Source organism: Haemaphysalis longicornis, unplaced genomic scaffold, assembly GCF_048455015.1.
Source record: "Haemaphysalis longicornis isolate Haplotype H1 unplaced genomic scaffold, Haemaphysalis longicornis Haplotype H1 scaffold_2, whole genome shotgun sequence".
Taxonomy (NCBI): Eukaryota; Metazoa; Arthropoda; class Arachnida; order Ixodida; family Ixodidae; genus Haemaphysalis; species Haemaphysalis longicornis.
The window spans coordinates 247,537,097-247,560,219 of record NW_027526295.1 but is presented as its reverse complement, the minus strand read 5'-3'; the positions used below and the strand labels follow the sequence as shown (position 1 = coordinate 247,560,219).

The window sequence follows — 23,123 nt, the reverse complement described above, 5'->3', positions numbered from 1 at the left end:
GGACAAAGTTGGGCAAGAAATCCGCCTTCTTCTAACGCTGACGTGTATCTTGCATAAGCAATATTGCTAGAAACGCTAAATGTGGCTTGAAACTGTCCGGAACCCCTGGATACAGTTAAAGAACTGAAAAGAAAAGTGAGAAAAAATATACTAACTACTAGATTAGAAAGTTCTAATATTTATTCTTCATTGTGTACCCCATAGTCTGTCAAGGGCACAGCTTCGTGGACGGACGCAATACGGGGTGAGGGCTATATGCGAGAAATTATGGTACATATTTATTATTATCCATCCAATTGGGAATGGTATGCGTGCCTGCTGCTTGATGGGCTCATTTTGCATTCCATATGCAGAATTTAGGTGCATACTTTTATAACGAATGTCCGATATAACGAATAAATTATCGTTCCCCATGCGATGTCGTTATAATGAGGTTCGTCTGTAGCATATTTGTGTCAGGTAGTGCCGTAAGCAAGCTGATTTTGTTTTTGTGAGATAGGGGTTTGATATCGAGGAAACAAATACTTCAAGCTCTTCACTCATCACTACTCTCATTCCCGCTCGGGATGCTATTGTTCAGTATTGACTACGACGCAAGTCCTAAAGGCCTCGCTCTCTTCAGTATGGTCTAATAAATGAATAACTTACCGGTAGATGCTGACGCTTGATTTTATCTTCTTTTATTAGTTTCTTTGTTAGTCCTGTCTGTCGCACAAGGGGTGTTATGGGGTCTTCTATCAGCGTCTTGAAGTGCAGTCCAAGTTTCTGAGTAGTAACCACCACACAATGCGAATGCCTGCAGGGGCGATCAGGAAATACAGAAAGCCCTGGTTACAATGAAATACCGTTATTGGATTTCTATCCGTATACCTTTTCACTACGCTTCGCCTTATAGCCACGATGTTGCTTCGGCGCGTGAAACCCCAATTTTAACTTAATTGTACCACTAGCCGCAACCACCTCCGATTGCAAAATCACGCACATACAGGCCGGTGTTAATAACCCCAAGGCTATTATCACGATTAACGCTTACGCGTGCACCTGTAGCAAGACACTCATGCTAGGGAAATAAGGTGTTGCTGCACGCGATTTAGACCAAGTGTGAGAACGATAAGCGTGTTGTTTCGTCGACAAATGATTGTTTTCAAGGTCAAACCAGCCGCAATGAAGAACTAGCTTTAAAAAAAACGTGCAAGCCAAGAACAACAAGACCTCCTCCGAATGGACGACGGCGATCACATGTGCATACAGGCTGTCATCCGACGTGGCGGGAGCCGCTCTGACGGACTGAGTTTGGGTTCATCACTTTACGCTATCATAAGGAAGCACAATACACTCCCGCGGGGTCCGCCATTGTGTTTCCGCCGCGTCGGCGACTCGAAGACACGCGGTAGCCTTCAATGCCATTCTACGCGCTCCCTCTCCTAAAAGGGAGATATTTGTCCAAGCCGGACATCAGTGTCGCGTAGCTGCCTGGAACATGGTCTCAATCCCAGAAAGTCGAGCCGGTAATGCACGGCGTTTAGAAAAGAGGACTCTTCTTCCGCGCGGGGAAGAGAGCTCCACGCGGGGAAGGTTCGGACCAAGGGAGCGGGGCGGCAGTTGAAGTGGAAAAGGAGGAGTGGGGACAAGCAGCCGGGGGAGCTGGGGAGCGGCGGCAGACTGCGCGGGAGAACCGAAGCAGAAGAAGAAGCTCTGGATCGCTTACACTTCTCGCGCCCTCGTCCCTTCTTTGCACAGCGCGACGACGTCCCCGCCGCGCTCTTTTTAACTGAGCGCCCCATTCAACCGCTGTCCATGCAGAAAAGCTCCTCGCGCACGGGCCCGAGCGAGTGGAGACTCCGCTAAATCCGCGCGCGCAGTTCCGTTTACTTTTTAATGTCCCCTCTCCGAATCCTATGGCCCTGTACGCACGGCACCGCCGGGATTTTTGTGTACTTAGGTTCATCGCACCACGGCGATCTGCTTTTTCTGCGCGGCACTCTCACGACGGTTTCCAGCTCCCCTTTTCCCTCGCTCATTTTCTCTCTTTCCCTGTTCTTGACGTCTATCTTTAATTTTGTCTTATTTTCTTGCTGCTCTTCATGCTCTCATTTTCGCTCCAAGGATTAGGAATGGTAGGAAGCATCTCTCTCTCTCTCTCTCTCTCTCTCTCTCTCTCTCTCTCTCTCTCTCTCTCTCTCTCTCTCTCTCTCTCTCTAGCTAAATTCTCACAAATCTTTTCGGGGATTGTTTCGAGAGTTTATACTGTTCGGGGCGCGGTCGGTGATCGCGCATGCGTGCAAGCGCTCCAGCACGTGACACGGTGGACGCGGTGGTCTGCGGCCTCACTATCTGTTTATTGGCTTGCCAGTACCCTGACGGAACTGCCGGAGTCTGTGGAATAAAAAAACGCAAATCGAGGTGAGGCAGCTCGCTCTAAAGCCTGCTGGGAAGCCACGAGCTTCGACCCATTGCGGAGAGCGCGGGATTGAAGGCACGGTGAATCGAAGGGGTCCAGACGAGTGCACGCGCGCGCCCGCTCGCGCAAAGAAGCCGCCCCAGCCGCCCGCTCGTGAGAATGTCATCAGGTGAATAAACAGGCGCTGTTTGGTCGGAGATCGCGTTACGGCGGGAGCCCGAGCCCCGAGAGCCGACGAAGCGCGAGTTCCTGGCTTTATGCGCCGTTCTCCCTCGGCCCTTCCCGCTCGGCCGCCACCCTGCCTTTCTTTCCCTCCTTTTCTTTCTCTGGCATTGGCTGGTCGCGGCGCGCCTTAACTGACACAGGGTTCAGGTTTCGCTGCTGCGTCGGCATTGTCTCCGCCCTCTCCTCTCTCAGGGTGCCGTACATCTGCTGTCAGGCAGAGAATTGCCAAAGCTCACTTTACCGTGCGCTTCAAGCTTCCGGATTAATTTGGCAAATAGACTCATCCCTAAATGGCAGCGGGCTCTTCCTAATGATGTGACGAATAGGTGCATTAAATGTCCCAACATTGTTCGAGCTAGGGGTTCTGAAGCAGTGCCTTCCAGTTCCTAGCGGGACACTTCGCAAATCACAAACGATGCATTCGAGTGATTCCTGACAACTCGCAGATGTTGGATCTGAGTTATCGGGGAGTCGAAATCATCCTTGAAATGTCTCAAGGCATAATATTTGATTGCTGATTCGTGTGCAGGTTTATCAACCATCGGTGGGTGAAAAATAACCCCCGGAAAAACACAGAGTGCTCTCTGTATGATTGTTGCCGTCAAATAAGTGCGGATTCAAATATATATGCCATCGTATTGAACCGCCGCAATACGTATGCTATAGTCTCTCCGGGTGCCAGTCTCACGATAGCGTATTGTGAACGAGGTAGCTCAGAGACTTGGGCACCGAGGGGGGAAGGGGGGGGGGGGCATATACATGTGTTGAACGAATAAAAAGGGGCCGCTGTCATTGACGACGGCTACGCATAGGTGGGAGATTTGAGCGGAGTTACGAAGCGTTGCACATCATGATTAGTGCAATAACATTGCGAGTTTTACAAATCCTGGCACGCTCCCGGCACGAGTACCTGGCTCTGTACAGCCTGCGCGTGAACACGATGACTGATTGCTGCTTCGCTGGAGGGAGGGAGCGACAGGAGCCGGCATACTGAACGCGAGGCATTAAAGCCGGAATTGTTACCGATGCTCTAATTAGCGGAAAATTCTTGTGGAAAGAAATTGCACGCAGAATTATAAACTATATTTTGCTGGACTAGCCCATCTCCTTGTTGAGCCCAGTTCGGAGCTGCAACTTGCGTCACAGCGTCGTACTGCCATCCCTCAACTGACTCTGTCTGCATTCGGAGGAGTAGCGCATACGACTATAGGAGTAACCATACGAAAACGCGGAATTAGCTCTTTTAATGATTTTGAAGAAAAAAAATCAGAACCTCGTTGTTCAAGGTGTCGCCACCACGGAACATTCCACTTGCGTTTACCGCGCGAGTATGAGGGGAGCCGTGGCGCCAGCCGAACCATAACGCGCTACAACGCAGGTCTTCATGACTTGGCTTCGTTTCCCCAAGCGCAATAGATAACGCACGCAACGAAGAGCGCACACGCGACAAAGCCATAAATAAGCTACGCGAAGGATAGCCCTGGGTGTAGCAGGCCGACGAGGTGCGGTGCATGGCGGACGGGTCCCACGCCGCGGCGACGGCGTGCTTACTTGCCCGTGGCGGTTTCGGAGGCTCATGCAACGTTCGCGAGGATGCCACCGAGTCTGCGCACGGCCTGTGTACACACGCGTAGCCGGCAGGCTGCTCGCGCATGAGACGCAAGCTCACCCCGGGCGCGTGACTCGGTCACGCCCAAGCGCCGCCGAGACCCGATCCCAGCACGAGCGACGCCGTAGCCAACGGTGCGCGACCGCAGGCAGCGCCGGCACGTGCCCACGAAACAGCTCGCTGGACACGGCGGGGATTGCGAGCGAATGCGCGTTGGCTCACTCGACCTCACGATGCTTCCGCGCTGCGCTTGTTTCTCTTTCGTATGCGCAGCGGACTGATTGAAGCATAACCCAGCGACTCGATCGATTTTCGAGTGTGGGCTGTTCCGAATGCACTTGCAGCTCGCGTCCAGGAGCGTTCAATTGTACGGCGCACCCCCGTTCGCAATGCCAACCTCTGGCGTGTCCAAAGATCCCCGATTTGTCACTTTGGACTGCCCAGAACTGCCCCAGAGCAGCTGCCGTATTTTTCCTCATAGAATTTCTACTGAGGGAGCAGTGCTGGGCTGCCCAGAGCTGCCCCAGAGCCGCATTTTTCCCCATAGAATTTCTACTGCGAGAGCAGTGCTAGGCTGTCCAGAACTGCCCCAGTGCAGCTGGCGTATTTTCCCACATAGAATTTCTACTGCGGGAGCAGTGCTAGGTGTCCAGAACTGCCCCAGTGCAGCTGCCGTATTTTTCCCCATAGAATTTCTACTGCGAGAGCAGTGCTGGGCTGTTCAGACCTGCCCCAGAGCAGCTGCCGTATTTTTTCCCATATTATTTCTACAGCGAGAGCAATGTTGGGCTGTTTAGAACTGCCCCAGAGCAGCTGCCGTATTTTTTCCCATCGAATTTCTATTGCGAAAGCAGTGCTGGGCTGCCCAGAACTGTTCTCGACTGACAGAAAAGAGGCCAAAAGCTAATCACGGGAATGGCAGGCTGGAAGAGTTGACGAACTTAAGAGAGGTGAACAGCTTACGTTAGTATATCGAACAATCTCCCCGCTTTGTTGTGCCGGTTATCGGTCGGTATATCGCAAATGGCTACCGGGCATGCGCTGCTCCAAAATTGTTGGCTCGTATACGTTCCAGTAGTCTGGTTGTGTCGTTGGCTGTGGTGCAAGACATTGCACACCAACGTCAACGATGTATTCCGGTAGATGCCGTCCATCAAACGTAGCAGGTAGCCATCAAGATGGCAGATATCTGGATGAGGATGTACCTAAAAGCGCAGCAAAATATGTTGGTGTCTAGAAATTGAGAAACCTTTGCCCGATTCGGCAACGCGACGGAAGGTCTAATGGTGCTGGGTTTCGCCAACAAGAGCTACGCTCATCTTCTTTGCCATTCCCGTGTATACAATGCAACCTTCGCAACCTGTGCGTTGTTTCTCGTGTGATCTGTCTCCTCTTCTAATGCAGACTACACCCCAATCTTTGTTAGGAATTATTATGCGTACTGCGTAACCAATGGCTCCGAAAAACGCCCTAGTCAACAAGGCTGTCGCCCACTTTCGAGCACGTTGGCCATAGTTTGAAGCAGTAAGCGCAGGAATGGAACTCCGCATCTTCGAGCACTTCCGTGCTAGAGTACATGTGAAAGATGCCTGCGCGCGCACCCGTACTTTATTTGTTGTGCTGTTTCCCCGCTTTCCCTCTAGCTCCCTGAATGCTTTCACCCAGGGTAACGTAGTCATTGCCCTTCAGCTCTCTTTGCGAATATCTCCCATGCTTCAGAAGCAGGCTGCGCCAAGAGAGTGGCTTTATGTATGCCTCAACATGGTGGCACCATTCTTAAATGTCGAGTTATCCGCTACCTTTACATACATAACCGAATTACACCACCTGGCGGAACTTTATATAACGAGGGTCTGAAACCACCACAAGCTGTTTTCTTCCACCGCCTATATGTTTGCCCTTCTCTAGAAGTCGTCTCTACTGGACACTGAACGAGCTGTCCTTAGCCATGCCCGCTCCTCCCTCCGCAGCAGTTTGCAGTGACTGGTGCGCAGTGTTAAAGTCGTTTGATAATTTGTGTGCTGGAGCTGTTTCAGTGGAAGCACTTGCATGCGAACATAGTTGTCGGTGCACGCCTATATGCAGCCTGTCTGCCAACCAACCAACCTCGCGACCTCTTTGTTCTTTGTTGTCCGTGTGCAGCGAACGCGGAGCCGTTGCCCGTGGGCGGGCCAGGGGTCCCCCGGGCCGGTGGCCAGGCGGGCGCCGGAGGAACTCCGCCCGCCCAGCCTCGCGGCCACCCGCAGAGCAAGCAGCAGCAGCACGGCGGCGGCACGGCGGCGGGCGGCGGCGACGGCCAGCAGTCGCAGCAGCAGCAGCAGCACAAGCCGACTCGGGTGCGGACGGTGCTGAACGAGAAGCAGCTGCACACGCTGCGCACTTGCTACGCGGCCAACCCGAGGCCGGACGCGCTCATGAAGGAGCAGCTGGTCGAGATGACGGGCCTCTCGCCGCGGGTCATCCGGGTCTGGTTCCAGAACAAGCGCTGCAAGGACAAGAAGAAGAGCCTCCTCATGAAGCAGATGCAGCAGCATGAAAAGGTCCGTCTGTATAGCGTTGTTACACGCCCTTCCTTCAGTCCCATGCTCCTACCACGCCGCAGCGACAAGGGCACTCTGTCCTGTGTACACAGAACGCGGTAGCTGCCTTGATCTTGTGAACAATGGTTTAACGTAAAGAAACGCTGAACACTTCAATTGTTCTCGGCTACAAGAGGCGCGGAATATTGCTGCAAATGTCCGCCTTTCTGTGTACGAGAGATTGCTCCAGCGCTTAACCGAGGCGTTATTAGGTAAAAAACTCCACCCGAGCTTTCGCGAGAAGCTTGAAAAGAGGACGTTTGTGGGTTTGTGGATGCGCCATCATTCACCGCTTGAAGTTTGCAAGTCTCTCAGGTTGGAGCGCTCTGCCCCGGAGGTGTTGCATGCACGCTGCACGAATGGCCGCGGGAACGTATACAACCCGCCGCAGTGGCTCAGTGGCTAAGGCGTTGCGCTGCTGAGCACGAGGTCGCGGGTTCGATTCCCGGCCGCGGCGGCCGCTTTTCTGATGGAGGCGAAAAGCAAAAACGCCCGTGTGTACGAGATTTCGGCGCACGTTAAAGATCCCCAGGTGGTCAAAATTAATCCGGAGCCCTCCACTACGGCGCGCCTCATCGCCTGCGTTGCGTCGGCGCGTTAAACCCTACAATCAATCAATCAATCAATCAATCAATCAATCAATCAATCAATCAATCAATCAATCAATCAATCAATCAATCAATCAATCAATCAATCAATCAATCAATCAATCAATCAATCAATCAATCAATCAATCAAAATCAATACACAACACATGATCCGTGTTTGCCTTCCAGTGAAAAGCCACGCAGAGGAGACATGCACGATCAAATGAGGCTTTAAAACTGAGATACTGTGTCTGAGTCACTGCAGCTATAATAGTGCCCACTGCAACTCAAACCATTTAAAACAACATTACTTCCCAGAGAGCGAGTTCGCTTGGAATATCGGCTTCATGCGGTAGGAGCAGAACACGTGTGGCGCGGGGAAGCTCACCCTCTTGCAGCAACAATTCTAATGGTGGCACCAAACGTAGTAGTGGGGACCACTGTGTCACGTGGTAAGCTCTATCCGTCAGTGTGTGCATGGGTATCCACGCGAATCTACAAAGGCATCCCGTATTGTTGCCATATAACGGAGAAAGTTTACTCCCCTATAGCCAGAAACGGTGCCGGCCCAAGCCCCTGGAGGCCGTCCTTGATGCTTTAGTTGCAAACCTGTCAGAGGGTGGGTGGTCTTACAAATGCAAATTTGGTTCGTCCCGGGGCTTGTGGGGTACATCAACACAGTTGCGATCACATTCATCCAAGAATGCTGGAACCATTCGGCCCCGGTGCCACAGGTGTCGCACCAGAGAGGGCCAGGCCAAGGCTCTGACATGAGGCTGCGTCAGGGGTGTTTTGCCCGTCACCTGGTGGTACTACCGAAGCGGCCTTCTGACAGAAGAAACAGTCAGTGGATCAGGTGCACCACCGATGACAAAGGGCGAAGAACCGCTGCCTCCGGTAGATATATATTTGCGATTGAGCAGGCAAGCTGGGAACAAGGGCTACCGAACTGCCTCATCTAACGTGTGTCTAGCGGGACTTCGCCTAGCAGCAAGGATGGTGGCTGCGCGTACTTGACCACCGGTCTATTCACATTCAGTCGCGTGTATAGTTTTGGAGCGAAGCGGCTGCGTTTTGTTCGATTTGGCTTGTAAGCTTCGCTGACTGACCTTTCTTATTGTCCTCCATTAAAGTACCCAGTTGCTGTAATGCCTAGCCCACATGCATGTTACGTGCTCGCAGAGGTTGCCTCAAGGCAACGTTGCGTTGGACTAGTACCTTTGTGACATGTATAGGACAGCAGTAAGGACCCAGATTATCAGTACACATATACTTTGCGAATCAGTATTGAAATGGCTGCCTAAGGGGGCTTGAATGTGAAAAATTTCACATGAAGCAGTGCTGTGCACGTATTCGAATGCCTGTTCATGGCTACGCCCATATAGAGCTGTAAATGGGCGAGCGTCGCTGACAACATGGTGTATACCGTTCATGTGCAAGATCCCTATCAGCTAGCGGGCTGCAATTTTATGATGGCTTTGAGCACGATGTTTACGGCCAAGGAATCGCATAAGCATTCCACGCCGAGCTATAAACATTGGCAAAAATAACTGCACGGCGCGTAAGATCCTTCGTTCGTCCTACTTTGTGAGGAAACATCAAATGGAGATGGCAAAATTTTTAAGGCTTTCTCTTCAGCATTCCTTACTCTGCTTCATTATTATGTCTGGTTTCGCTCTAGTTCCAGTGCGCTCATCAAGGGAGGTCGCATAAGTCGATGTAACACGGGCTCCTTTTTTGTTAAAAGGTACAAGATTTACTCAAAACAACCATAATTTCCGCATTGTTTTATTTGGATTTTGGTTGCTGAATATCGCACTTCAGAGCACTGTGAGATCTTCCCTTGTTCGATGCTGAGGCTACCAGTTGATACACGTCATACGAAACTGGTGCGTTCGCCGTGCGAGCATGGCCCAATAAACCGCCAGCTAAGTTCAGTAACGCACTCGCAATGGCGTAACGTCACAAGCAGGTCGTGAAGCGTGTCGAGCAGCCAGGTTTGGAATGCCGCGCCCTACAGCGAACGGGCACCAACAACGGGCGACAGCTGCCCGGCGAGATAACGATGCCACAAACGAACTTGTAAAGCAGAAACAAAAAATAGGGGGGTAGCTTGACGTGTGCGATGTCACGCTCGAACGCCTGTGTGCGATCTGCCGTCGCGTGCAGTTCTCCGCAGTGCCGAATATCCAAGGGCGTGGGCGCGCGCGCTTTTGTATACGCTCTGACGCCCAGAAGTAACGAAGACTCGGTCCCCCTCAATGTTATCTGCACATGGCGTCATGGTTGACATCGCGGTAGCAATGGGCTAACGGTCTCGTACAAGCATGCCGCGGAGAAGACACCGTGTTGTTGTCGCCGGCTGAGGGAACGAAAATCGTTTGGTGTGGGCGTACTCAGTGCTGTCGCGCTTTTTGCAACAGCGGAGCACAATTGTGCATATACGTAAAGAAGTAGTCCTAAATGATTGATTGATTGTGGGGTTTAACGCGCCGACGCAACGCAGGCGATGAGGCGCGCCGTAGTGGAGGGCTCCGGATTAATTTTGACCACCTGGGGATCTTTAACGTGCGCCGAAATCTCGAACACACGGGCGTTTTTGCTTTTCGCCTCAATCAGAAAAGCGGCCGCCGCGGCCGGGAATCGAACCCACGACCTCGTGCTCAGCAGCGCAACGCCTTAGCCACTGAGCCACCGCGGCGGGTTAGTCCTAAATGAGAAGTAAATTTCAGCAGCGAGAAAGTGTGGTGAAACGCTTGAAAAGGTGGAACACTGTAACTTCCTCGGACATTCTGTAAGTGCTGATCCAGACCACGACAAAAAAAATCCGCTGCAGAATTTGGATGGGCTAGGGTGCTTTGAAGAGTAGTCAATGGGTATTGCCGGTGATGACTATGGGACAGAAACTTGGCGCCCTACGAAACAAAGATAACTTATAACAATCGAACCATCCATGCAACCGAGGACGATGTAAGTAAAAGTGCAAGGGACATGAAACAAGCGCCCTGTATCAGGAACCTAATTCGGGAGGAAGACTGACGTCTTCCTCAAATTAAGAGACAGGAGTAGACTTTTGCGGGTCATGGAATGCAAAAAACTGACGACCGGCGGACAACCAAGGTAACGGAGTCGCTGCACAGAGACGCGGTGACAGAAGTAGGGGAAGGCAGTTAACTCGACGACGAGATGAAATAGGTAAATTCGAAGCAATGAATAGATTCGAGTTTCGCAAGAAGGAGTAGTTGGGAGGCACGCCGGGATAGCGATGTCTTCATCCTCGAGTGGACACAGATAAGCTGCTGCTGATGATGATGGCTCTTGAAGTCGACTGCTGTTTTCTTTTATAGCATACTTACCACCTTCCCTGAATTGCAACGCCGGGCGATATCTTCAATGCCTTATCAGGGTGCGATCTGTTCCTCAGTGACATGAGGAGCTGATGGCAGGCTATTGTTTACCATCCCCTTACTCACTCCGCTCAACGACTCGACACTAGCCCTCATGAGGATCGAGCATTTCACGATGTGGTATCATTTTTTTGTACTACCCCCCCCCCCCCCCCCCCCCCACTGTAATGCCTCAGGCGCTGTGGGTACTGTGTGTAAATAAATGACCGCTTTTTCTCATGACACTCCTCCTCCTGGAGTGGAATGAGTGCCGTTGTTTCTGTGGAATACCGGTATCGCTGTCCTGCTAACTGTATCGCTTATCACTCACGTGGTGAGCGGCTCGTGATGATCGCGGTGACGATGTGTCCTGCCATAATCGCTGAGCAATTTTTGCCTTGAGAAGGGCAGAAATTGTCTTCTGCACTGAAATGTAGCGTTGAAAGAAAGCAACAGCGCGTCGGATGGGACGGGAAAAGAAGTTAGCTAGTGACAAGAGCAGACAAGAGCCTTGCGCTTCGAAAGTGCTTGTCAATTCCTCTTCCGTACCGTCTGACGCGCTGTCGCTTTTTTATTTTTATTTCTTAATTCTGAATACCCTCAAGGCAATTGCAATGAAGAGGGAAGTGTGTAAATACCATACAACAAATGAGGAAGCTGCAGTACAAACAATAGAATAGAAGTAGCTATAACCTCTGCAAAACAAAGTTATACAGGTAAATAGGGTTGAAATCTTCCTGTTGCGACGTGAGAAGTGCGGCTGAGGTTTGCATGCGTGACAATTTTTGGCATCCATTGTAAAAATGATCCAAATAAAACAAAATATCCATTTAACGAGTGGAATTCTCAGAAAGCAATGCATCGTTATACACAATCAAAATACCTAAAAGTTAATATTAGACCCAGCAGTACGAAACAAATCTGCGTATGAAACAAATCCGGTTTTTTCAGTTATGTAGCGGCCGGTCGCAAACGGCTGTTTACCGAAATGAAGAAGACTTGCATCGTGGAGCCGGAACAAAATAAGCTATAAGCAACTCTCGCGTGCGTAAGTCTAGGCTTAACGCGCAACTGACGAGAATTATGGCTCCTAGCAAGGGCGCCTCGCGTGGCTTTGTTCCTCTGGGCGAACGCGTTTATTCCCCTTCTTTCAGCAGTGCAGGAGAAGACGCGCTTGCTTCAAAACCAATTAGTAGCGGCTGCGCGCGCGCGTGGCCGCTGGCGCGTGGCGTGCGTAAACCACACGCATCCTCCGCGGCTTCAGTCCTCTCCCTTTTCTGCAGCGGAGCATGCTTTTCTGCGTTCCGGACTGCGTCGCGTTCAGGTGTAGCCCAGGCCATGATAGGACCCGTCACACGCTGTCCATTCTTTATTGCTTTGCGGTCCCACAGCTCGCACACATGCGCAAAAAGCCCCCACGTTGCATCGTACTCCGGCGTCCCTACCGCAGACAGACAAGATGAGGCACTGCCACAACTTTCCCCCCTTTTCCTGTATTATGTATATACTTCTTATTCCTGCATTGTCTGTCCTTTTCGCGCGTCTGCTGTGGTGGAAGGCTCGGTTTAGGTCCTGCAGAGCTAGTTCCGTGCAGCGCTGAAAATCGGGGGCGAGGAATGATGCGCGCTTGCGTTAACCTGACGCTGGGTGGAGTTCTGTTTCTGCGTTGCTAGCAGAAAGAGACCCTCACGTATTGGTGGAAGGGCGTTTCACGTCAGCAACCGTATCCCCAGCAAAGTGGTACCGTCTTTTAAATGCCCCTTTCGCTTCCTCTCTTTGTTGGGCGCAACAAGGCGCGCGGCTATCTTTTCCGCCCCACTGCACCGAACTGCGTGCACGATCGAGGAGCAGGAGGAGCGAGCGTGAGGACGCGCAGATGAGCCGGAGACGCAGCGGCGACTTGCAACGCGTGCGCAGCTGATGAGTCCCGCGCGCGCCGCTTGTCCGCCCCGCAAATTACGGTCGCGGTTTCGGGCGCGGCCCTAAATATAAATAAATGAGCGACGTCTGCTGCGCCCGCCATTCACAGCGTCCTCCCCCTCGTCTCCTCCTTTTGCTGCTTTCCGCTGTCCGCGAGTCGCGCCGGTTGTGCTGCCTGTTACGTCCCCGGTGCTTAGTCAGCAGCCCGATGTGTTCAGTGAAATCGAAGGGAAAGAAAAGAAAGGGTGAGATGAGGCGGTAAGGCGTGTCGAAGGGCGTGACTGCGACTGAACGGGGCGCCGGAGGTGTAAACAAGAACGATTTTTTTTTGTTCTGTTTTCCCTCGGGAGCAGGCTTGGTGATTTATTTATTTCATTTATTTAGTAAATACTGCAGGCCCAGGTTGGGCCCAAGCAGGAGGGGCAATACAGAGTATACAACACGTGCAAGAAAACAGCACGCAGATGTGCAGCAAATTAGCAAACATAAAATGTTAAACATGAAAACAAGACATTAAAACAATTCAGTATACAAATCAAGCAACCGCTAATAAAACATCACCATACTATATCTACGGTATGATACGACTGTAATGAAGACAAAGACAAGTTGTTCGTACGTTATCATGTGGGGGAAGAAAGAATAGTTAAAAAGGTTAGTTCTGGCAATATGTGGTGTCAACGATTTTTCAGGTCGGTGTCTTGTTAGTCGAGTCGCCAAACGTTGTAGGTACAGTTCACTGCCAAACGACAATTGCATGTTATATAGCTTAAGAAGAAGCTTAAGTCCGAGAATCTTTCGTTATTTTTCAAGGGCTTGAATGCCAAGTACCGTCATTACATGTCATGAAGAGGGGTCAGCTAAACTATTCTATTGATTTTGTCTGGCATGCTGTGTGCTATTGAAAGTTTCCTCTGTCCCACCGCGCGTGACGTTTTCCATTGGCGGATGCACCTAAAAGTAGGATTTGTTTTCTTTTAGTCCTAAAAGTAGGATTTGTTTTCTTTGTTTTGTACCACCCGGACACCATAGGTCTCAAGATGACAGGCTGCGCAGGTTTTTCTGTTGCAGTTGTAGGCCGACTCTGCCAGACTACTTAACTAAATCCCACACTTTTAGCATGACTGTTTCGTATCATACGCTTCATACGAATGTATAAAATCATCGTTCATCTAAAGCGCTTGCAGAGCGCTTTATAGGGACGACGGCAACCGTTCACTTTTCATTTACAGTCCGACAAAGTTTTTTCTGTCTTTTTTGAGCTTCTAAAACAAAATTCTCAAGCAATTTAGATGGCCGCTCCTTGGAAGAAGTTCAACCCAAAACTCTGCCGACCGACATGGCTGCAGCGAAGAGCCCGAACGACTTTGCGCCGGCAATTCCGAAGCCGCGGAGTGCGCGGTGAACGCAGCGCGGCCTAACTCTATTAGCACGGTGCTTTCCCAGGGAGCCTTGTGGCATTGCGGGAAAGCGCACGTGCAGGCGCTAGTTACGACCGTGCAGCTTGTGGGCGCCGACGGACGAGCCCCTAATCAGCTTAGGCCTGTCCGCGCGGCAGCCACCTTGAAGCTCGCTATGGAGGCGCGGTCACCGCAGTTCTGACGGCATCGCCGTCAGGCTGTGACCGCACAGAGGGCTAGCGCGCGGAACTCGCAACGCTCGTCCTCTGTCGCCAAATTGATTAGTTGGATTACGTGCCGAGAAAAGCCAGGAGGGAAGTACAAAGTTTCGGTCGCTCACGCGGCTGCAGCGTTAGGGTGGTTTTAATTCATCTGGAGCTGTGACGCCACCGCCATCATCGTCCTGGCGATGTTCACTGCAAGACGAAGGCCTCTTTCGTTGGACTCAACAGTTCCTATCCTGCGTCATCAGAATCTATTGCTTGCTTTTAATATTCCTATTTCGTCCTTCCGCCGGTTGACTGTTTTTTTTCTTCGTTGCCTTTCTTCCATTCCCGCAGCTGATAGCGTGGCACGGGGTTATTTGTTATAATGTATACTAATAAAATCAAGAGATATAAAATGCCGCACAATGAGTTTATATCTATGATGAGAAGGCCTTACACCACGACACAAAACGGTACACCAACGCCAAGCAGAAATTGACGAACTTCCTCGTTCGAGGATATCTAGAATTTTCGTGGAGAATGTTCCAACCAGACAAAAAACAAAAAACAAAAAACTGCTGCACTGATGATTTTGCGCTAGTGAGCATATCGTACATGTTCCCCTGGACTGGGTTTTCCTCTGCAGGAGTAAATAATTTTCGCTGATTTGTCTGCATAAGCGTACATAGGTCGTCGAGGAAAGCGGGATGAAAAGTTGCGCCCGACAACGTGCCCATGTCATAATTCTTTCTCGGGGACAGAACATCAACGACGTGAAAAACAAAACGCATTGTACTGTGCCAAATAATTTTTTGAAGAACAGAGAAATGCACTAAACTGGACACCACGAGAAATAATGCTCCATTCAGACCGCATAAGCAGTAGGCAAGGAATAAGTTTTCAGTGAAGCGGGGAAGAAAAAATTAAAGCCGTTCCACTCAATGTGAAAGCTGTCGGAAGTGCAGAGCAGTGATTCGCCATGCTGTACCGCCGTTATCCGATTCAAATTTCCCGCCTTCACAGTGCTTGCGCGCCCCCTAACTAAAACTGCGCCAGCGGGAGTTCTGTTCGCTGTGTGCTTTTCTCCCCGCACGTGCCGGCGTTGAACTGCCACATTTTGCGTTTACTATCGTAATTGGTGGTAGTGAATGCGTTGTATCAGCAGCTTCTTGACGTAGTTTGAATGAGTCAAGGATATAAGGCGCGTTCGTAGCCTCCCATTCTGTGTCGGCTTTGTGGCGCAGTGGGTAGAGCACCATGTACATTGCGTTCCACCCGCAGGGTCGAGGGATCGAAACCAGGCGCCGGATAGTATTTTCTTTTATATAGTGTAGGGGGAGGGGTGCGGACAACGACGGTGCGGACTACGACGGACGTCAACGCGGGTGACATCGTGAGTTACTGAAATGCTCTGCATTTAAAACGTCGAACCTATTTACTGTCAGCAAAGCAGTCTTCACCAGAACGGGGCAATCAAAAACTGTCATCGTGCTGCTGGGCAGAAGGCCCAAGCAGTATCAAGATTAGAAATATGCGCCAGTTCAGCTGTTTCTGTCCACCTGCAGTAGTTTGGCAAGTTGTTATGAGACTGCAGATTCGCGAGAGCGATAACAGCACCGCAAAGAACGTTCCGCGTTTCGTTATAAGATCCTGCTTGCGGCACGGTGTCCGAGCCACCGAGGGGTCGTCCGGCCGTGACGTAGACGAGCAGGCGGCTGTCGGCTCACGGGCCTACTCCTTTTCTGTTCGCGCATCCCCCGTGAGCAGGGAAGCAGCTGTTCTGCGGGGCCGGTGAGACAGCTGGCCGAGGTATATATACACACCCGACCAGTGAAGCGCAGTCATCGCTAACGAGGCTTTCCTCGCGTAGAATGGCCTTACGCTCTCAGCAGGAGTCCAACGGTATACACGAGAGTGACCGGTCGACCAGGACGCAGCGGCGCGACCATACCGATGACGCCCCGGGATCAATAATGGGCTGCAAGCGTTCAGATCAGCGTGAAGGAACCCGCGGCCGGTGAGACTCCACCGGGCGATTTCAGTGTCGGCGCAATACCAGCCGGGAACGAGTTCGCAAAAAATGAGCAGCGTTTCAGATGACATTGTTAACAACGGGAGCGACGGAAAACTGCGGTTTCTAATTTCAATGGCTCTCGACTTGTGGACACAGCAGGCTGACCACGCCCTGTTCCCATTTCCCTTTGCTCCTTAATAAACGTTGATTCACATCATCATCATTACCGTCAGACAGAGGTTGTGGAATCAACGTAAAGGCGCCTGGAAGGTTGGTGGACATACGGTGCCCTGCACCACGTGGACATACATTGCGCCGCACCTTAATTAAGGAACTGTTTTGTGCGTTTTTTTTTGTTTTTTGAGCGGCTCCGCCGCGTGAAATGCGCGGCGACCCCTTGAAAAGGGTAAAGCCACAATCATCATCACCACCACCGTCATCACAATCATAATAATCATCTTGGCTCCACGCACGCGCTCGCAAACGAAAATTGGTACACGTGCCTGCAAGCGCTCACGCTCCTACCTTGTCTTTTGACAAGTCCTCAAGCGCGCAGTATATCGCCTTAGAGTGCGGGGTTCCGTATATACTTGCCAAAGACGCCCCGCATCTCGGGCCAAACGGGTCGGCCCTTGTTTACTTCCTCCTCATAAACACGGGCGAGCCGGAGGAGGCGACGCCACTTGCGATGTCTTCCTGCCTGTCTAGGTTTCTCGCGCATAAGATATGTAACGGGAAACACAGGAAGAGGAGACAGGGAGGAACAAGCTGACAGCACCAGGAAAAAGAAAAAAACGAACAGAGGTGCGAGAGATAGAGAAGCAAATAAGCACGCACGCGCGGAACACGGTCGTCTTCTTCGCCGGGACAGAATCTCGACGTCAACCTTTCTGGCTGCCGGTTTTCCGCGAAACCCGAGAACACGTTCCCGTGCATGTCGACGACGGCGACAACTGCGCCGAGCTGCACGCGCTGCGGCCGCGCATCTCAGATTGGCCGGCACAGCAGCCAGCTCACGCTCTGGCGCGCATCGAGGGCCGCTTGGCTGCTCTAGGAAGCTACCAAAACACGGAAAAAGAGCTTGTGGCGGGCCGCCACGTACGCCCGCCACGGCCGAGAGATAGAGAGCGGAATAAAAAATAATATTCCCCGCGCCGCCACCGAGGAGCCTCTGTGCGGAAATTGTGGCGGTGGTGAAACAAGAACTCCCTTGCAACCGTGCGCCCATACGTCGGCGTACACGAGTCAACTTTGCGAAAGAGCGGTCATAGGAAAGAGTCCACCATGCCGCTTCTGACAGTGCTGAATAGTCAAAAAACGCATAAGAAAAAAAACCTCCGCAGATGCGTAGGGTCAAAGATTGACCTTGCGCATTAACCGTTTAATTGGGTTCGGTTGCGCTACCAGTTGAGTCATGAATCATGACTGATTGATAGTGGGGTTTAACGAGCCGAAGCTGCGCCTGGCCTATGAATCGTGCCGCAGTGGAGGGCTCAGGATTAATTTTGACCACCAGGGGATCTTTAACGTGTGCCGGAATCACGACACACGGGCGTTTTCGCTTTTCGCCCCCGTCGGAAAAGCAGCCACCGAATATGGGATGGTAATGCCACTCTCTAGTGGCTGCATACCATTCAATGCTTTCTTCATGGTGATAGTTACACGCTGTAGTCGAACCTCAGGCAATTAGAGTACTTGGTATGTCTGTTTTAGCGGGGCAAGGGGGTCTGGAGCCAAAAGCGCAAGTCTTCATCCCAGAACCGTGGCGCTTGCACGTAAAGTGTGTTATCCTTGGTGCAGAAAAAACGCACAAGCCTGGTTTAGCATTTTCGGCAGTAAAAAAATTGCACATAAATTGGGTTCCCCAGTTTGTAGAGGCATGCGCGGTTTATTTAATGAAAAAGGATGACATTTTAAACACTCACTTGGAGCCAGCTGCTCAGAAAGTCAGATTCCGCAACTTCCACCTCTGTCATGAGCCATGGCTGACCTCTGTACGACCTTGGTGCTTGTCGTCAACAAAGCGCCCCATCAATGAGCTGATCTGAGAATGCGGCTTCAGTACAGCTCAGAGTTACGAAAACGTTGAGAACTCAAACAATCGCTTGGCAGCAGTCGCCGAAAGAAGGTATGAAAGCACCTCTCGCTGCTGTTCAGATGACAAAGAGTAGTTGGCGGCCCCTTTTTGCCCAGTACCGTGTGACGCGGGTCTGTCAAAGGAAGACAGCCCGTAGACGCCCTTTGAGTGCGAAGCGCTGGCTTAGAATGGCTTCTGACAAGCCATTCGAAGCCAGTGTGTCAAGTAGGAACCCTGCGCGCTCACAGACGCAGGATGGACGTCAGGTCATCGATGCTGAGACGCGCGTCTTGACACTCCCTAAAAGCAGTGCCACTCGACGTTTGCATCGGCTCGTATAGACTTCCGTATTGCCTTCAGGGATGACGGCCTTTTGTGCCTTGTTTTGGCCGCTGTCACTACGACGGCGTCAGCACCGACGACGGCGCTGTCACTTCGACGGCGTCTTCTATGGTGACCACCAAATAATGCTTCACTTACATATATCCAACATTATAGCATTAAGGTACCCGCGCACCATTGGAAGTGCGATGAAATATGACGGTTAACATTCATGATATCGGCTTCAGTTTATGTTTGAGTATTATCGGCACATGCTGTGTGTTTAGTCCTGAGAAGGTGTGGGAATTTGTGATTTGTTCTTACCTCCTGGCAAGGTTGCGCAGCACACTTATAAGGCCAGAAAGACACAATCCAATTTTCGTTCACGGTAGGCCTTGGTTTAACATTGTGCTGAGCTTCCTCCCATGTGCTACAGTTTCGGTAAAATAGGTACTTTTTTTTTGCTGTGTACTGCTATGCTTACAAAATTCCAGAAAGCGTCATGCGCGCTGCCCGAAACGACGTGGTATGCTAGTGAAATCAAAAGAGCTTATGTGACCATGAGCTCGACTGAAGTGTACAGTACCGGCGATTACATGTTCATGTTATTTACTCGCGCTGCACGCGTGGAAATACTGGAATCGTACAACGTAAAACAGGAAAGTGTGACACACAGACGACACAAGCTCGCACTTATGATTGAGGCCCGTACTGCCACGTACGCCACCGAGGCTAAAAGCAACGTACGCTCTGGAAAAAAGAAGGAATACTGCAAAAGTTGCATAGACCTGTGTACTGCTTGATGCTTTCACAAAACGACGAAAGAGTGTGAAGGAATACGAAAGCGGAGGTTGCCTTCCGTGCTCCGCCTCTCTCGTCATGCGATGGGCAGAATAGCGACGCAACGGCATGTTTCTGTTAATTTTGCCACAAGATTCAACTTGAGACGACGCAGCTCAAACGGTTCGTTTCTAGCATAGTTTCTCGCATCGCATTCCTACTATGTTCTATAGTCACACTTACACATGCTCCCTCTTCGGGTACTGATCATTCGTACCTATGGCCGTTGCCCGTGAGATTTTGACACCAGACTCGAGACGACGGCGTCAGTGTAGACTGACCCCTGGACTCGCTTCCTCTCCCCCTGCTAGGGTGTCTGTGGGATGCGTGTGATACCGCCACGAAGCTGGCTGTTTATCGTTTCGCCTGATCCGTGGTTCAAAGATCCACAGGTTTGATTTACTTTTGTTCAACACAGCACGGCACAAATGCATCGATCAGCGGAAGTGCGCATGCGCCCTTCCCCGCCTGATCATCACGCCGTGCATGAGAGGTTCCTACGAGCTCTGCACGCGACTGGTCTAGCCGCATGGCACAGTTTACGAACATTGGGTGTGGTCGGCTGCAACGGAGTACCGGTCATCGGTCAAGTGCCCAGGGGAAACGGTCGCTTTCGACGAAAGCATTGTTCATAACAGTTCGACTCCTGCGCTCCTGCTTCTAAGGTTTCGACTGCAGCGGTGTGAATAGGTCACCTTTTACCATTGTTCAAGAAAATTTATCAAGGTAACAAAGGTTTCAGCTTTTAGTGACACCTCCTCCTCGGGCCTGTGTCGTATGCACTTAGATACCTGTGACGTCATCGGCCACGTGATCGCGTCCCATGCTCACTTGGCTCCTCTGGGAGAAGATAAGCTGCTCAGGTGGCTTAAACAGCACTGGTATAAGGCAAACGAAAAAAAAAAAGGGGAAAGGAACTAAAAGGAATTAAAAGACAAAACTGAAAAAGCTTGCTCCGCTTAGGTCGGCGTGGCGCGATGCGATGCTGGCGCGCGACGGGGAGGCCACGCAATGACTGCAGCGGGTCCAAAGAGCGTCATTGCGTTTTGTAGAAACAGCGTCGGAATAAGATGGCACAGTTAAAATACAAAGGGCTGTGCCTGCGATATTTCACTACGGTGACGTTGGTGTCGTGGGCACAATTAGGTACACGAGTGTGAGGCTGCGGCGAAACGAGGAACTCACTTCGACGCGAAGTATCGCAAACGGTATACGTACGATCGTTCGTCGGGGTGGTTTGCAGCAAAAGCCGAATCCAGAGAAGCGCTTGTGCACACCGCGTTTGGCTACACTTGCAACGTCTACGATCACAATGCAATCATCGTCACGCCAATAAGCTGCGCAAGGGTATTTCCAACATCCCAAGTAGTAATCACTCGATAGCTGACTCTGGCCCCAATACTACACGAAACAAAAGGCACCTGTGATATTTCCTTTTTTTCGTTCAATGGGAGCAATAAACGTTTTTTCCTCCTCCTCCTCTCTCTCTCTCTCTGTTTCAGCCCCTAAGCTATCCAAGTCTTCTTGCGAAGTTATATGTTCTTTGCATGGCGCAAACGTAATGAAACCGACTGCTGCTAGCTCCACTTTATCGCAGAGTTTGGGTCCAGGCGAAAGAAACAAAGTTAATAATATACCTAAACAAATAGTTGTGGTGATCCGCTGTTGGAGTCAGTTCCACGTCGAATTAAAATACCCTCCGGTAAACGCACTGCACAATCCGCAAACTTTGTGAAACCATGTCCAGCTGGCACACAGTACACAGTTAGGAAAAGCTTATCAAAGCAGCTCCGCCTGTCGGCGTTCCCATAAGTAAACATACACGGCCGAAGAGTCAACCTCCCGGCAACATCGAATCACGCTCAGCGGGTAAGGCGACCCTTCGAATGTGTCGCGTCATCCCGTCGCTGACAGTCCACTTCGAAACCGATTGCGTCAGGGCGTAACTAGCGACAGCGAGGAATCTCTGCAACAATGAGACGGCGGGGAAGATGCCCCGAGGCGACGTCACGGATCGCCCACTCGAGTCCCGCCAACGTACACGGGGGCTGGAAGCGAGCCCCGGGAGTCTGGCGTTAATGGCCCCGACGAGCCATCGGCAAAGTAAACTCCCGAGCATCGAGTCCTGCACCCCGCACTTGTGCGCCAGGGGGGCGTCCCTTGCCAAAACAGAGAGAGAAACGTCACAGCGGGGCACACGGACGGAGGCTGCAGCCAGGGCGCTTTGGTGCTTCGAGCGCTGGCCGGGTTAAAGCTAACCTCTAATCCGGGCAAACCGAATTTGTTCCGGCGCGGCGCAGCTACAGCCTCCCCCATGGTCTCCTGATCCGTGCCGTGCCGCCCTCTTTATTCCAATCCCCGCGGCTCTGTTCTGTGTTGTTGCTGCCGCCGCCGGATTGCCGGAGGAAACTGGCGCTGATTGCCGGCGGCAAGTGACGCGCAGATAAGCCCATATGGCAACGCGCGCGCGTTTTCCACCCCTGAGCGATCTGCTTTGCCGAGCAGCCTTGTTTGCAGCGCTATATGCCTGCGGACAGCGAAATATTCTCGAGAGGCAGATGGTGAAGACGCCTTGAGATATCTTCCCTGGTAGACGCTAGGGCCAGTGAGCACTACGGTCGGGTGATGGCTTTAGGAAAGGCTGTTGCACAAAACTTAGCAAAGCGCATCGCATCTCGATCAGACCAAACCTGATTCGGTCATCGCGTTAGTGGAAACATGAGAGAGAGAGAGAGAGAGAGAGAGAGAGAGAGAGAGAGAGAGAGAGAGAGAGAGAGAGAGAGAGAGAGAGAGAGAGAGAGAGAGTTTTTATGAGTGAACAGCAAGGAGGTCGGCAATCCTCCGTTCGGCACTGCGAGGTTGAGTTTATCATGCAGAAGAGCTCAAGAAGGAATGTTTAATAAAAGAAAAACAAAACAAAAAAAAACGGAGTGTAGTGTTTAGGAAGTGCTAGCTTGTTTAATGTATATACTCACCTTAAAGACACGGCTAACCCAGTATTGAACCGTTTCAGAAGGACAAAGGTAGTACACGTGAAATAGAGAGCCCCTCTCTTTCTCTCTCTCCGCATGGGTAAACCCCGACAGAGACGGAAGGTCGGCCAATGTTGTGGTTACATCGCGCGGGCATATTCATTGTAGGCTTTTAATTTACGCAAGGACACACAAGCGTCAACAGAAGCATTGCACTTGTCCAGTTTGATTGCGTCGAGGTGCACGCCCGCTAGCAACAAAAAAAAGTGGGTTGGGGGGGGGGGGGGGAAGGTGAGGGAGTGAGGACAAGAAGGAGCAGCTAACGCGGATGAAAGCCGTTTCTACGGGGGAACGCGACAAGTTCTTGGAACGGGGTGTGTTCAACACTAATCAAGGCTTGAGAAGGCGTTAATGAGCACCACTTCCTCGTTACGGAAATGATCTCGATTATGGTGTTGCTTTCCGCGGAAGTCATTATGACCGGCAAATACAACCTGGTGTATAGATAAGTAGTGCAAGACATTATGCACCGCCATGTAGAGGATAACGCGGATGTGTTATCGCTGTTCGTGAGAGCGGAAAGATG

At 51.3% G+C, this 23,123-nt stretch overlaps 1 protein-coding gene across 2 annotated transcripts in view; it reads left to right on the top strand.

Moving 5' to 3' along the window:
* Tup (LIM1_Isl and LIM2_Isl domain-containing protein tup) overlaps window positions 1–23,123 on the top strand; it is a 144,229-nt gene that overhangs the window by 78,264 nt on the left and 42,842 nt on the right. For both annotated transcript variants that reach the window (XM_077700074.1, XM_077700073.1), the window contains exon 4: window positions 6,378–6,775. In XM_077700074.1, the coding sequence (XP_077556200.1) occupies window positions 6,378–6,775 (398 nt within the window). The remainder of the gene's footprint in view (window positions 1–6,377; window positions 6,776–23,123) is intronic.